This window comes from Fukomys damarensis, unplaced genomic scaffold (genome assembly GCF_012274545.1).
Source record: "Fukomys damarensis isolate Sample0158 unplaced genomic scaffold, DMR_v1.0_HiC HiC_scaffold_7, whole genome shotgun sequence".
In the NCBI taxonomy this organism is placed as follows: Eukaryota; Metazoa; Chordata; class Mammalia; order Rodentia; family Bathyergidae; genus Fukomys; species Fukomys damarensis.
Window position 1 is genome coordinate 31198941 of NW_022900919.1, and position 16690 is coordinate 31215630.

Here is a 16690-nt window from a genome sequence, read left to right on the forward strand (position 1 = left end):
TTAAGGATTCTTGTGATTATAAAGGTTCCATCCAGAAAACCCAGGATAATATCCCTATTTTAAGAACGGCTGATTACAATCTTAACTCCATTTGTAACTTTATTTTCCACCTTACTATTGTATATTATATAGTATATTATATATAGTAGGTATGTTTACCTACTATATTCAAGATACTGGTGTCTAGGCTGTACCCACATTTTGGGGACACTTTATCTGCCTCTCATAACTGGTAAAGCAAGAAGTAGACTGGTTTGCATAATAAGTATCTGAGGACTAGAATTAAGAACATTTCTTTTTTGGAAATAAAATGGTTTCTTGTGTGATCAAACCCATAGGTTCAGTATCAAGGTCATTTTGAATTTTTGATTTTTAACCTCATTATTTTTTTTTGAAAGGTTCTTGCCATGTAGCTCAGGCTGACCTCAAAATCACTATGTGCCATGCTTGCCTCAAACTTGGGGCAACCCTCCTGCTTCAGTCTCACAAATGGTGGGATTACAGGCATGTGCCATCACATCCTGCTAACTTCATTATTTTATAAAGAGGGTTTTTAGACCATCATTCTTTTCTTTGATCATCTCTGTTTCCTTCTCTCCCTTCCTTCCTTCTTCCATTCTTGTTTTTTTTTATCTTCCTACTTTTTTCACTATTTTGATTATAAAACAAATGAAGGCAGAAATTATTTGCAACATATATTTGAAATGACTAAGGATCTTTTTGTTTTGTTTTGTTTTGTTTTTTTGGTACCGGGGATTGAACTTGGGTCCTTGTGCTTGCAAGGGAGGCCACCGAACCGCTGAGCTAAATCCCCGGCCCAAGATTTTAACTTATGAAGACAACTTATAAATCAGTAAGTAAGACACAAAATGTTCAATAAAAATGTACAGGAGATATGATTCATAATTTTTATATAAGTAATTTATAGATGTATTAAGTAACTGGAGAGAAGGATACATCTTATCAGTAATATAAGAAATGCACATCGTTACCCATTAATTACCTTATTCATTGTAGAATAGTCATGACATTATAACAGACAATGTGGCCTAGTAAGAAGAGTAGAAGGAAAGTAAACTCTCCTGTGCTGCTCATGGGGACATAAACTCAGGTGTAACACCAGGAATAGGAGATCATAGTTCTGTCTGTGTGAGCGTGAGCCCTACAGTGCTGCAAACACAATAAACAACTTGAGGATCGCTGGTGTATCAGTCAGCTTTACCCATCACTGGGATAAGACGCCTGGTGGCTAAGGAGGAGAGGTATATTTGGGTCCATGTCGGTTGATGGTTCAGAGGACTTACTCTATGGTTAGCTGGTTCCAAGGAAGAAACAGCGTGGTGGAGAGAAGTTCTCAACCCATGGCAGCCAAGAACAGACAGAGGTTGGAGCTAGGGATGAGAATACAACCTTCTCAGTCACACCTCCAGTGTCCTTCCTGTTCCGAACAGCTCCCACCTTCTAACAGGACATCCAGGTAGGGATTCACTGGTGGGTTAATCTATGATGAATATAGATCCTACATGATCCAGTCAACCTTCCAAAAGCCCCATCTCTGAACAAATGACTTCTAAGGAACAGTTTAGATATAGACCATAATACTAGCTGAAGCATCTTAGTTATGTATGCATTTTGAAAAAGTAATACTACTTTTAGAAAACTATTGAAAACAGGGATGATGTCTATATTTGTAAAGATAGTGTCTTAAAATTGTGACTTACAAACAAATACAGAAAATTTTGCAAAAATAATCCCAAAGTTCAGTGGTATGGTTTTGGGTCAGCATCGGGTCCACTACGATTATATCTTATGAAAGAATATACAACGAGAAGAGAAAATGTTCACAATTTGTATTAAGTGACAAGTTATAAGACCAAATTTCTGGTTGCCCATGCTTACCATTTCTAAAAACTAGGATACAGAACAAGATATAATTCATCTCTGGACTATAGGACAGGAAACGGTTTTTATTTTCTGCTTTTTCTTATCTATTTTCTATACTAAAATCTTATATTACTTTTGGAATTTTTAAAAAAAAGATCACAAAAGCTAATTTATGTACTTTTAAATTTTAATAAGAAATGCATATGTGTATTTTAAAATTTATGATGCTTCAGCTAAATAGATGTCTGAATATTGATTTACGTTGTTGTTCATTATATTTGAAATTGACCCTAAGTATTTTTGAACATGAAAAAACTGAAGCAGAGAAATTTAAGCAGCATGCACAAAGCCTTGTGACTGTAATAGGATTAGAAGCTATTTCTTGTGATAACAAATTCAGTTGTTTGTTTCTCCCTTATACCATTGATGCTTTTCACTCTAACTCTTCACTCATCATTGATTACCTTTCTTAGAAATTCACCATCCTGTCATCAATAAGGCCTTCAAGCTGCTGTCTTCCAAACATTATATTGACAAGGCAAGAGAAAAGATAATCTTAGTGACTGACAGCACCCTGTGTTCTGTTATTGCTCTTGGAAAACTGATGGTTAAGAAAGAGGTGGGAAAGGAGGACAAAGGATGTGTGACTATGCCATATGATCAGAGGGACACTGCTTTTCCAGACCTCTAGCATATTACTGTGAAAGATATGTGGTTTTTATAGCAGACATTATCTTCAAACAAAAGTCCATGTTTCCAGTATTGCTACGGGAGGAAGTGCTGCACTACAGAAAATCTTTGAAGTTAGACTTACCCATCAATGTGACTTTGACCAGTTTAGATTTTTTTCAGCCTCTGTTCACTGTCATGCTCAGGAAGGCAGCTGATGAACCTATGCTATGGGATTGTTGCTAGAAGGCCCAACTCTATGACATAAACTGAATTAATCCTTTTTTAAATATAGCCCAAAGGCAAAGACTAGCTTGGTATCTTGAAATAGAGGGATGAATGCAACAGAGAGAGCTTCTCAGTCTTAGCACTACAGACATTTGTAGCTGGATAGTTCCCTGCTTTTGGAGGAGCTGTCCTGTGCATTGCAGAATCCTTATTACTGTCTCTGACCTTTACCCACTAGATATCAGTAGCTTCTGCTCATCCACATTTATGAATGAAAAGTTCAAAATGTTCTCTTCTGGGTAAAATCATCCATAGTTAGACACCATTGCAGTGAAGAAATGAGGCTTTCCCTAAAGGAAAGGGGAGAAAGAGGGCCTCAGAAGCTTCCAACATCAGGATTCTTGGATGTAGTTACAAAGTTGTCACTTTTTTATTGCTCTTATGACAAAAATTAACATCCTTTAATTTTCTAGTAGGACTTAAACTTATTAAAAAATTAACTTCCGTATCATAGATCAAGAATTATCTTTTTTTTTCTTTATACATTCAATGAAAACTACACACAATAAATTCTACATGTTGAAAAATACATACCTTGTATATTAAGAACAAAGAGATTTTTGAGTTAAATCACAGAAGTATTATTTTGCTTTAGGCCATGTAATGGTGCACTGTAACTATAAATTATTTGCAACCAAAGTGTATGATAATTCCATAAAACTGCCACACTCTACTTCCAAATAATACATCTGGAAGGGGAAAGTCAAATGTGCTTCACCCTACAGCAAGACATAAAACTGTTGAAAATGATTATTGCTGACTTCTTTCCTTTGAAGTTCCTACTGATTTTCAATGAAGGGCAGTTATTGGCTTAGTTGTATCCCCTCTAACCTTCATACCTTGACCCATCAACCCCCCAGTCACTCAGAAGGTGACTCTGTTTTGAAGATACATACTTTAAAAAGTTAATTAAAATGAGTTAATTAGAGTGAGTCCTTATCCAATACGGCTGGTAACCTTAGAAGATCACAGGCCACACAGAGAAAGGTGATACGAAGACACAGGGAAATATGGCCAACCACAAGCCAAGCAAAGATTCCTCAAAGGAAATGCACCTTGCCATCAGGCTGACCTTGGACTCCTGGTCTCCAGAATTGTGCGAAAATGTATTTCTGTTGTTAAAGCTGCTTACTTCGTGGTATTTTATCTTTGCAGCCCTAGAAAAGACACTATAAACAACCTCTATCTCATCTTTTAGTAATGCTAAAAGGTCTGCAGCTTCATTAAAACTGATCGGTTCACCTGCCATGCTGCCTGGATGATCTGGACAAAATTAAACTCTGAGACTCATGGTAAGGTACTGACATAATTCATATTAGACAGGTTTCCGTGAGGACATTTATAGGTATTAGAAGAAAAAGAAGCATGGCAGCTTTAAAACTGATGGGCAGTAGATGAAATTAGGGATGGGACTTTCATGCTGCTTCGAATACACCCTGGAAGTTGACCTCAGCCTTTTCTGATGATGCTCTGAGTTAACCAACCAATTATCACTTGTGCAATGACAGGTGCCATTCTTAATTTCAAAATATAATTCTGCGGCTTCCTAGCTGGATGCCACATTTTCCTCAATTATGCCTCTTTTTCCATATCCTAAAAGTAGGGTGTCACAGATTGTTTCAAACAGTTACTTCCTCAGCAACAGTTTTCAGACCTGAAAGTTGTTGGAAATTCAGTTATACCCCACTCCCTTCTGCCTATTAAAACCTCTATTCTTTTTTGTGATATGGTCCACTAGTTCCTCATCCTACTGACTCCAAATCCCAACACACACCATGGCTCCTGACCATGATCAAATCTGACAGTCAGCCCAAGAGTCATGTAACTAAATTCCCACTTTGTGAATGTTTACTTTAGAAAATCCACAGCCCCTCTGGGAAAGCCTAAGTAATAATAAGCATGAACCTACATGGTCCTACAGGTCCCTGCTCTGCAGTAACTGCTGGTTGAGCTTTCTGCTGCCTATAAGCTTCTACTAGCTTTCTGACAGCACCCTAACCTCTCTGGACATGTGAGTAATACATTTCCTGTTTCATGTACTTTGGTTTTGTCCTGATTGTGCCTCTCCTGACACACACATGAACCTAACTTTCTCCCCAGTCAGGACTCCCCTAGAGAATGTGCTACCTGGCTTCAAACCACTCTCAAGGTAGAAAGACCTCAGGTCCATATTACAAAGAAACCGTGACAATAGACATCACAACACAGGGTTAATACAGTGCCTGCTTCCTGAAGATGAACTGATTAGATCAAGTAAACAAATGAATGGCTGATAGAAGGCACTCTGGCAAATAATAGGCAATAATTATTCATGCGTCGTATCATTAGTATGATCTCTTCTACTGTAACTTTCATTATTTTCACATACATTTTGCCTCAGATTCTCAATTGTGAAATTTATTAACATGGGATTAAGTCCCCAAACAAGGCTTGGCTTTATGTAAAAATGTATTTTTTTTGAAGTATTATTATTTTTGCATTGGGAAGGGTTATGAACACTAGTTAGAGATATTCTGAATAAGTCAGTCTGGGGAAATATATGGTAAGCCATGAAAAATTATAGTTTAATCAAAGATGGTATGATTATGAATTAACCATAAATTCAAATTAAGGACAAATAAAGTATATCATTCATATTAGCAGTCACATTTTCTATTACACATTACCTTTATTTCATATTGCACATTTAGAATTTAGAAATGGCCGATCCCTCAACATGGCAGAAATACTCCACAGTCCTGGAGAATTTTAAAATGTTGTCTCAAATGCACTTACTGTTATAAATATATCTAAAAACTAATTTCATGGGTATGTATGGTGTGCTTCAAAGCACTGATGTGAAACTAAGGATGGCTTTATTATTATTTTACTTGCTCAAGTATTGAGATGAGTTTTTGGATTTATTTAGAGTAGCAACTTTTCAAACATTAACTTATGTGCACAATTATTAATAAATATATTCCTTACCTCCAAAACTTTCTCATTTTCTAAAATTTCCAGTGTGATTTCTAGCTCTGCATTATTGGAAATGCCTGATAGATTTGATTCAATATCAATGGATCATAAGTCTACAACTTTTTTTGTGTTTGTTTGCTTTTTGAGACAGGGTCTCACTATGTAGTTGAGACTGACCTAGAATTCACTATGTAGGCCAGGCTGGTCTCAAACTCACAGCAATCCTCCTGCCTCAGCCTCCCGAGTGCTGGGATTACAGGTGTGTGCCACCACGCCTGGCTTCTACTACTATATTTGTATGTTAGAAACAAAATTTCATTTTAGAAGATATGAATATAAATATAATGCCATTATTTTTAAAAATCTCAAGGAATCTAAAATTTATAAAAACTTATAGGGCTGGGGATTTAGCTGAGTGGTTCTGCCACCTGCCTCATAAGTGCAAGGTCCTGAGTTCTATCCCGGGTACCCCCAAACAAAAAAATCTTATAAATTATGCTGTTGTATTTACAAGATATGGGAAATTAGCATTATACAAAATAAAAAAGTTCTATTTTTTAAAATACTGAACAATTCATTTTAACAATACTTGAAATTACAAGCACCAATCAACTCTCTGTGATTATAATGAAAATTAAGAGAAAAGATGGGAAAAAAGAGATTGAAACAGAAAAAAAGCTTTCTGATAATGGAAAGACAAATTTATTAAATTCAACTCTTAACAACTACTTATTAAATAGCTATTATGTACTTTACAAAGTAAAGCATTGAGTTGCTAAAAATATAAAGGTTAAAAACAGGAGGTGAAGAGGAAAAAGAAAAGCGAGGGGAGAAAAAAAAACCTTATTCTTTTTTTTCTTTTTCTTTTTTTTTTTGTGGTACTGGGGATTGAACTCGGGTTCTTACGTTTGCAAGGCAGGCCACCGAACCGCTGAGCTAGATCCCTGGCCATAACCTTACTCTTTATCATATGAGTCTGGACATTTACCTTTTGTTTATGTTAGGAAATAGTTTAACATACCAAATATGTACAAACATTTAGCAGATTCACTTTTCATTTACAAAATTAGGGAAAAAGACTTCAAATTGCTCAGACAACCTTGGCCCATTTACAGCATTAACACCTCCAATTGGTTTCTGCCTTGTTCTTGACAGCCTCTCTCTACTTTGATCAATGGGAGAGGCATACGTTTTCTTTTCGGTTCTGAGGGTCAGTTTAAAGGACCCTTGATTCACTCCTCCCATCTACCATAGTCACCTACTGTGTGAAAAGCCACTTTCTCACGGAGATGGAAAACTTGAAGAAAAGCTCTCTAAAAAGGCAGACACTAACAATGTTCACAGCAACTTGAATTTCCTGGAAGTAAATTCTTCTTCCATGGCTAAGGAAAGCATTTTGGGCACTACGACTTTAATGGCATCATAAAAATAATAAGGCCTTAAACAAGCTTTAGCCTTAATGGTCTAGAAGAGATAGAATGGGAGAAAATATTCATATTACCCCAGTGCAACTAATGGCACATCAATCAATGCAAATCCATCACTCAAGGTTCTTTAATAACCCTGAAGTTTCTTCAATAGTCAAAAAAGAAGTGAAAAATAAGGAAAATGACTACTGATCTCAGATTACACTAGAAAGTGCTGCTGTAGTCATTGCAATTTTGAGTGAGAAAATTGGGTGGAATAGAGATGGAATGCAAGAACAATTTCAACTCCAGCTACAAATATAATGGGTTCCTCACAGTTTCCAGCAATGGGTCTTAACATAGTTGGTGTAGCCATGAGGACTGGAAATATTACAAGTTGGAGAAGAACATTCACTCCAGGACTGAGGAAGGTCTTTATAGGTCATTTGGGTTCAGCCCTCACTTTTGATGTGAGGAACAGAGGCCCAGAACATGTACTGACTTTTGCAAGACAACACAATGACCTAATGGGACAGAGAGGTTTAGAGCCCTAGTCTCCTATCCTTTCCTTCAGCTCTGAAAAACTATGATACAAGTTGGCAAGGATGACTGATATTTGGAAATAGTTGCAGCAGACTTGAAGATTATTTAAATCTTAACACACATATAAATGACGCCTCTACTTCTTCAGTCCTCAATTCCAACAGAAACAAAAGGCTTTACTCACCCATAGGGAAAAATTCACTCATTTTCTTTTTGTAGATTTTGAAGTCAACTTCTAGGAAGACACAAAAGATAATCCGATCCACCTAGAGGCAAACAACAAACACTCAAAATTAAATGGAATGTGGCGAGTGCTTTTCCATAGTGTGGTCTTACAACAAACAAAAATAAACAGAAAATCATACAGATTTTTGGTGCTATACTGGTAACTTTGCTGCATTGAATGAAGTTCAAGGGTGTGTGTGTGTGTGTGTGTGTGTGTGTGTGTGTGTATACCAGAGAGAGTTGTGTAAATGTATATGTGTGTATGTGTGTGCTGCACATATAAATAAACTCATAGGCTCTTGGGTGGAAAGAGGTTACATAAATCAAATAAGAAATAATAAATGACAATAAGCCACTTTGCAGTAAGCTATAAATAAGAGCTGAGATTCCGACAGGATACCCAGACTTTATGTTCTATAAAACAGCCACATGAGAGGCATACAGCAGAATGACAATAAAGTATGTCAGTAAACAAAGAGCTCTTTGTCCTACCCTTGTTAGACAAATATATTTATCAAACTTGTTAGTATTTGAACATGGCCTAAAGAGCTTCCACGCAGTAAAATTTTCACGAAGTCATTTGCCTTTAGCCTAACAAATGTAACAGAAATAAAACATCATTAGTTGACAATGACACAAGGTCAATGTAGCATTTAATTTAGTAGATATTGTTGAATAAGTAAACATCACCTCAAAGTTAAAATGTATACACAGCCCCTTTTCTCTCTTTAAGAGCTTCTATGCGGAAGGAATTTCTTTGGAACATTTAGAGAGTAATGTGATAAACAGAGACGAGATACACAGTAATTCACATATACTTGATGTTAAATCAGTGACTCCATTTCACGTCCTGAAAATAAATACCCCTTTAGTTCCTTTCATTTTAACAATATAAAAAAAAAGTTTAAAATCACTCAATCCATCAAAGTGCAACTGACAAACTGAAGAAAGCATAAAGCAAGGCATTTTTCAAGGCAGGAGGAAAGGGGTGCGGGGGTGTGAATGCAGCAGGACAAGAAATCACTGAAATGGATATTATCCTTGTAGCCCCACAGTGGGCTGTAGATTCTGCTACCATGCTACCAAGAACAGACAGTGCCCTGTTAAGACAGAAGATCTGCAAGGGCAGGAAGAGAAGGCAAGTCCCAGGGATTCAGGAAGCTGCCCGATCTCCACTTCAGCAAAGGTTGGTTGCCTCCTGGGGAGTTGCTGGACTCTCCTGCTGTCATAAATAAAGGCCATGCTCCTATAATGGCCCTCATGGGATGTATTATAAGGGAAAGCAGCTGGACTTCAAAAATGGAAAGACTAGCATACAAATAACCACATTTCCTTTCTTCTGTTTTCATTTTTTGGGTCTGGTGTCTGGTTCTGTCTGCAAAATCATGCATGTTTCCTACAGATGCAAAATCTGGCCCATTAATTCACTCTCTAAGTGAAATATACATGTGGTTGAATCAATGATTAACTCTGTGCAATAATGAATGTGCATCTCCACTCTCCCTATGGCATATTTATGGCCTGTGGCTAAAGCTCAGAATCTTAATGTTAAGTGATGGAAATGAGTTTCCAAATGGCATATACTCTGTGATACCATTTCTACATAATTTTAAAGCATAAAGATGCAACAGTGCAGAGATCCATTCATGAATACAACTAAAATGACTACTTTACAGGTCATTAGTTAGAGGTAGCTGCAGTGCCTGAAGTCCCCGTGTAAGTAAACTGAGTGCAAACCGTAACAAGAAACTTAAATTTAACCAATCAGAAACTGCCAACCGCCCTCCAATTAAGGTATCGGCCCTGGAATGATTCCAATAAGACTACTCTTCCACTTTACCCTGTCAAATATTTTATGTGTCATACAACCACATTCACCCTACAAAAGCCCCTTGGTATTCCTTCAGAACCTCATACAGTTTGGCACTGTCCAATTTATGAATCACTGAAAACTTTAAAATTTCCGTGTGCCTTGGGTTATCTTTTACCAGTACTGCTACATGGAAAAATACAAAGGAATGACACACATAACTTTAGGATGAAGAGGATTTCTGGGAAAGGAGGGAAAGTAAAAGAAAAGATAAGTACTTGATTGAATTGTTGATATTTTATTTATTTAGAAAGAAAAGAGATTTGACACAAATATGGTAAAAGACTAATAACCATGAGCTATGGTAGTAGGTACATAAATATATTATTTTCTATAGTTTTTTGTATGTTTGAAATACTTCATAATTAAACATCCTAAAATTAATACTAAGATCATGTTCAGCCTTATTATCTTCTCTTAGACACACACTACTCTCCACTTGTACTGGGGTCTAGTTGTTTTCGAAGGTCATGATTATACTCCAGTATCTAAGATTGATGACTTATTTTCCTCCAGGCTTCAAGTGGTCAGATTATTTCTAAAATTACTTTACTGATGAAAAATAAAAAAATAATAAAACGTGGCTTAATGTAATTCTAAGAAGACGAAGCTAGCCAATCTCATTTCTACCTATTTCCTTCTATGCTTAAGAATAAGAAGACCTGTTCCTTGTGTGTGAGAGCATGTGCATGAATATGGGCATGTGTCAGTTCCTGTTTGTGCGAGGAAACTCAGTGCTATTCTCTGCTGTTAAGTGTAGTTTTAAGCACCATACATAGAGTCCCTATGTAAGTTTTTCAAATGTTGTATGGAACTATAAGCCACCTTTTAGCACATTAGGATCTGTTACTATGGGAATGATGTGAGTATAAAATCTAGCAGCCCAATTTATTTTACCCAAGAGAAAGTGGATGATGAGGATGAAGCAATTTTGTTTTAAAATAATTGAAAGGCCCAGTTCCTTGTCCTTACCCTTAGGTAAAACACTGAAAATATCCCAGGAGCAATTTTTATCTAAGGATTTATCTCATTTACAATGTTCTCATTAGGTATGTAAGTGAGCATGCATTATATATGTGTGCACATACATGTTATCTAGGGATATTGTTGGACAAGAACTCATTTAGTTGATGCACTGTGTTTATAAACTCATCCTGGATACTGATCACTCTTTACCCCACAGCTCTCCTTAGAGGTAGTAATAATATCCCTCTCATTGGAAGAGGGATCTAAACTCCTTCTGATGAATCAAACAGGCTTTTGACTATGGAAGAAATGATGTTAAGAGTTTTCAAGATCATTAAAGGCACCAGACATTCTGCCCAGTCCCTCCGAAGGCTCACCATTGTAGGCAATTGTCACGCCATGTAGAAGCATACAGACCACATGGAGAATCCATGTTAGTGCTCTGGCCAGCAGCCTAGATGCAGGTGGATATCTTTGGATAATGTGAGTTTTGGGCATTTGAGCCACCCCAGCTGATACCACATGTATCAGAGTTGAGCTATTCCTGCTAAATGCTGATTATAAACTCATGAGCAAAGGTCCAGAAACATGTAACTAGAAATCTTATTTTCCCCCAGCTTCTTCCTCTCACTACTTTTTAGAGTCTCTCTCACCTAGCTATGACACCTGTTGAAAAAGTCAGACTGAATTGATTGAGTGAGAAGCTACTTTGGGGGTGACAAGAAGAATATAGAATGTCTAACTGTTACACGGATGAGAGATTGGATTGCACAGCGGAGGAAGTGACTGGATGATCCTTTCTAGACCTGGACAGATTTCATGAGAACTTATAGGATGGCTCACTACTGAGATGCAGGAACAAAGTTTCAATTATCTTTTAACATCTTAAACCATCGGACAATTTTGCATTATGGGAGGTTATTTATTTATTCATCATCTTTTAATTTTTAATCATCTTCAGTTTGTTGGGCCTGGTCCATACCATTCACTCACTAGGAAACATGGATCTGGAAATTGAGTGACTTTTTTTCTAAGAACAATAAGTTAATAACAAAACCTTAGGTGATTTAACTTCACACCAAGCCTTGCTTTTGTGATATTGCCCAGGTGGAAATCCATGGGTTTGACTTTCTAGGCCCGCCACCAGCTCTGTGACACTGGGTGGCCTTCATCTCTGGCTGCAGTTTTCACATCTATATAATGAGAGGGTTGTATTATAGCATCATATAGTTGGTTTTTTTCTTGTCCTTGTTTTATAGTCTATTTCTGTGACAGATTTGCACTGTGTCATCTTAATGAGCAGGAGCTACATGTCCCTGTATGGTTCTGGGTTGGTGTTGGTCCCAGAGGCCCTGCTATGAGGTGTGTAGGGTAGAAGTACAGTAGCAGCTAATGTGCTAGAAGGGGGCTCTGGAGCTCTGGGTAGGTTGTTCAGGCTGTTGTTCATCACCTGAGTTGGAATGGCAGTCGTTGGCTTCTCCAGCTCCTGTTGGCCTCTGCTTTGAGTACTTTGGGACTTGCACTGGGTGCACATGCTGCTTTGCAATGAGAACACAGGTTCTTCTGAAGTGTATTGCAACTTTGGGTTCAGTCGTTTTTTTTCACTTTAATGAGTTTCTCTACATGATATTCAGGCAAATGATATTCACATTACATCAGTTGAAGTTTTAGTCAGGGGAGCAGAACTCTGTGAGTGATATCAAGTAAGAGTTTTATTGTAGCACCTAGATATCATACAGTTATGAGGGGGAAATAAAAGTAAATGTCCAGAACAGGATGTTTGGGAGAACAGAGAGAAGTTCCTAATCACGGCCCTGGTCTGGACATTTCATTGACTATCAAGTAGAGAAACTCATTAAAGTGCAAAAAAAAAAGTGTTTCTTTCTAGAGATGAATAACTCATCGAGACTACTTAAATTCCAATTACTTCCTTCAAAATGAATTTCTGTTGGTCCTAGTCCATCTTCTCAGGCAGTATCTTAAAGGAGTCTATCCATCTACCCTTCTGGAAATGATTTCATAAGTTAAAAATGACTCACTCTTTTTCTTTCTAAACAACTTGTCAATATGATTCAATTGGTCTCCAGTGTAAAACATAAAAACAAATAATATAAAGGACAGCATTATTCTTTTTTGCAATTAACAACTTGACATGAGTTACCTTCGCACCTTAACCCAAACCTCTCTGAAGAACCAGGCATCTCCCATCTTGAATCACTAGTGCATGGTACACATGCTCAGACATAGCAGGAGCTCTGTGTATATTTGTTGCGTATATGGCTAGGCAAACAGATATCACTGAAACATATATATGTGCCAGATAGTTTTTCAAAATGTATAGTTGTAGAAACAAAAAAAAAATGAAATTTAGAAGGTAGACTTTTCTTTATTTTTTCCAGAAAACCTGTGCACAGAATTGTAAGGAGCCTGGATGTGTTTGCAAAGTAAAAACACATTATATAAAGTTATCTATTATATACAGTTATATGAGTTTCTATTGTCACCAACTGTCACCTTCTCCATTGATGTTACACTCAGTGCAATGGCTTTCTAGTATCACGGGGTGTTTTTTAGTTTAACAATACCAATAATTACATCTATAAACTAGTGTGTTAAAAGCTAATTTTTTTTTAAATAAAAAGACAATATCAAGTATAGGCAAAGACATAGATTGACTAGAACTTTCATATATAACTTTAAAGAATAAAATTTGGTACAATTGCTCTGGAAAGTTACTTACCAGTGTTGACTGAAATAGTAAACTAAGATCTAGCAATTTCCCTGCTAGATAGACACCACCAAAATGTGAGGTGTGCTTGAAATATATGGTGAATGTTTAAAATTAAAAAAAAAACTATTAGAGTAAATTTATTAATCCCCCTTGAAATGCTCCCCTTTACTCCAAATATACTTATCCCATCGTTCTTGCCACTTCCTGAAGCAGTTCTGGAAGTCCTCTTCCATGTTTTCATATTGTGTGATAGAAAATGTGGTGAATGCTGATATCAAGTGCCGTCCAATGGAGAAGAAGGCTTGTTGAATTATTACAGTGTCTTCATCTATCTTATTCTTCAGATCTGACACTTTGCAAGTTCTAGCTCTAACACAAAATCAAAGTGACCAGAAATGGTGAACATTTTTAAGTGATTCAGGGCATCAAGGCAGTCACAAAAGTGCAACTAAAGATACTCATGAAAGAGAACATCTAGAACTTCCTCAGAAAGTGGCAAAAGTAAAGGGATAAGTGTGTTCTAAATGAGGGGCGTATTTGGAGGGAGACTAATGGAAATGCATTTTTTACTATAATAAATATTTTTTAATTTAAGCATTCACTCACTGTATTATTAGACTACACCTCATACATGTATGTTCACTAAAGACACATGCCAGAATGTTCACAGTTCTATTTGTAATATTTCTGAATTGGAATCTGCTTAAATACCCATAAATGACAAAATGGATGAATAAATTATGATGCATTCATACAATGGAATATTACAAGCCAATGCAGTGTGATGAAATGAAAAAAAGAAGCATAATTACATATCAAAAATATAGGCAACCTTACAACCATGTTCCATAAAACAGCCAGTAAAGAAGTACACATTGCATAAGCCCATTTCTATAAAATTCAAAACCATTACAGAAATAGGTAAAATCACCTGTGGTGTGAGAAGTTAGTGAAGCAATTACTCTAGAGCGAGAGCAAATGAAAAGCAACCCAAGGGATGCCTGATATCCTGGATTTTTAAATTTTTTTGTCTGGATGCAGCTTCCCCGGATGTGTTCATTTTGTGAAAATTTATCAGGCCATGCACTCAGGAATTGTAAGTAGTTTACACTTCATAGGAATTTTTTCGATGGTTGAAAGTCTTATGTTACAGTTATCTTGGTCAACAATCAAAAATCTATTTTCATTGATTTAGAGGTCAAAAGAATCCTTTAAATCTGACCTTCTAAGGCAATTTCCCCTTATATTTCTACTGATGCCAACTGCAGCTCAACTATCAAACCATAAAGGAGTAAAGATGTATTTCTTTCACCAAGACATCCATTAATCCAAAGTGGGGGTTTTATGCCCATAAATATGATGACATAAGTTCTATTAATTTTTTTGCCATCACACCTGCTGCCCCTCTGCTCCTGAAGAGGGCTACAGAGTGAAGCCGGTTTGGAATCTCTGCATCAGACCTCCATTTCTCATGGCTACCAGCTACAGGGCAACTAACACAGCCATGACTGTCCTATGTTCAGCAATACAGGGAGGATGAATGGATTCTGATGAATATAATTTGTTTTCCAAATGACAAACATTCAGAGGGCTGATGTGAACGCAAATGCTGCCAAAGTGCTGGAAGGCCGTCCTTAGTAAGCACAGCCTGATGGACAGCTAGAGTGAAGTCCCAGCCTTCTTGAAGAAGAAAACCAATAGCTTCACCACTGAAGGCTCAGATAGTGGGTGTTTCTCATAATATAATGACTTCTGTTATTTTGTAAGGATAGGTGTCAAGAGGGTGGTGGACCAAGGCTTTGAAATTTCCTTGGTACTGTAAGTCAAGGAAAAGCAGAATGGCAAAAGGACAAGGTTGTTCACTTCCAATAAATTGAACAAGAAGAAGCTGAGTTGCCTGGAAATTAGTCTCTCTGTTCAGAAGCAAATGAGAGCAGTTTGTTCTCACAGTGTATTAATTTTCTGTTGCAACATAATAAATCACCACAAATTTAGTGCTTTAAACAAACTTTATTATCCTATTGTTTCCCAGTAGGTTGTAAGTCCAGACCCAACCTACTTGGGTCTTCTACCCAGACTCTCAAAGGCTGCAGTCAGGGTATCATCTGTAGAGTAGTCTTCACCTAAGTCCAGGACTTCTCTTCCAAGCTGCTGGCAGAATTAGGTTTCTTGCAATTGTTGGACTGAGATCCCCATTTTCTTGCTAGCTATTGACCAGAGGGAGCATGAGGCTCCTGGAGGTCACCTACAATTCCTTATGTAGACACAGACAGGGTAATTCCTTTCTTCTAGACCAACAAGAGTGTATTTTGATGACTTTCTTCTTCTCTAACCTCTAGACTCTGTTTTAAGAACCCACTCATTTAGGTTAGGCCCATAAGGGCATTCTCCCTCTGAATTATCCCAGTGCATTAAATACTTTAATTATATCTGTTAAAAAAAAAAAAGAGGTGTGCAGAGCTCAGGGTGGGTACCAACATTTTCAAGGATGTCTTGGACTTCTGTCCCTCATGCCACTTGTCTCCAACTTGACTTGGACACTGGCCAGCTCTGTGACCTTGAGAAAACTATTTAACCTTTGCATGTGTCAATCTCTTTATCTCTCAAAGAGAGGCACTGAGCTGATGGGGCTTAGTGACTTACAACAACATGCTTTTTTTTTTGGTACCGGGGATCGAACTTGGGTCCTTGCACTTGTGAGGCAGGCCGCTGAACCACTGAGCTAAATCCCTGGCCCACAACAACATGTTTTTATTAGCTCATAGTTCTATAGGCCTGATATTTGGCACAGTGTGACTGAGTTTCATGGTATCACTAGGTAGGAATCAGGTGTCAGCTGAGCTGAGCTGTTCTCTAGAGGCTCTAGAGAGAAATCCATTCCTAAAATTGTTTTTAGTTTTGGCAGAATTTTGTTTCTTGTAGTTCTGGATCTGGGTTCCCATCTCCATGCTGCCTGACAGCTGGAGATCACTGAGCACCTAGAGTTTTCCTATGTTCTTTGCCATGTTTTTGCTTCTGTCTTCCAAGCAGAAAAGATATATCAAATCCTTCTTGCTCTCGATTCTCTTATTTTCCGTATCTGACCCCCTTACACCCAGATTCAAATGATGCATGCTCTGTAGTCAGGCCCACATAGGCGATTTCCCTATTTTA

At 37.3% G+C, this 16690-nt stretch overlaps 1 protein-coding gene across 1 annotated transcript in view; it reads right to left on the minus strand.

The window, feature by feature from the left end:
- The window catches only part of Macrod2 (mono-ADP ribosylhydrolase 2), a 1911462-nt gene that overhangs the window by 173937 nt on the left and 1720835 nt on the right, over positions 1–16690 (minus strand). The window contains exon 9 of the mRNA XM_033761012.1: positions 7930–8011. Coding sequence (XP_033616903.1) covers positions 7930–8011 — 82 coding nt within the window. The remainder of the gene's footprint in view (positions 1–7929; positions 8012–16690) is intronic.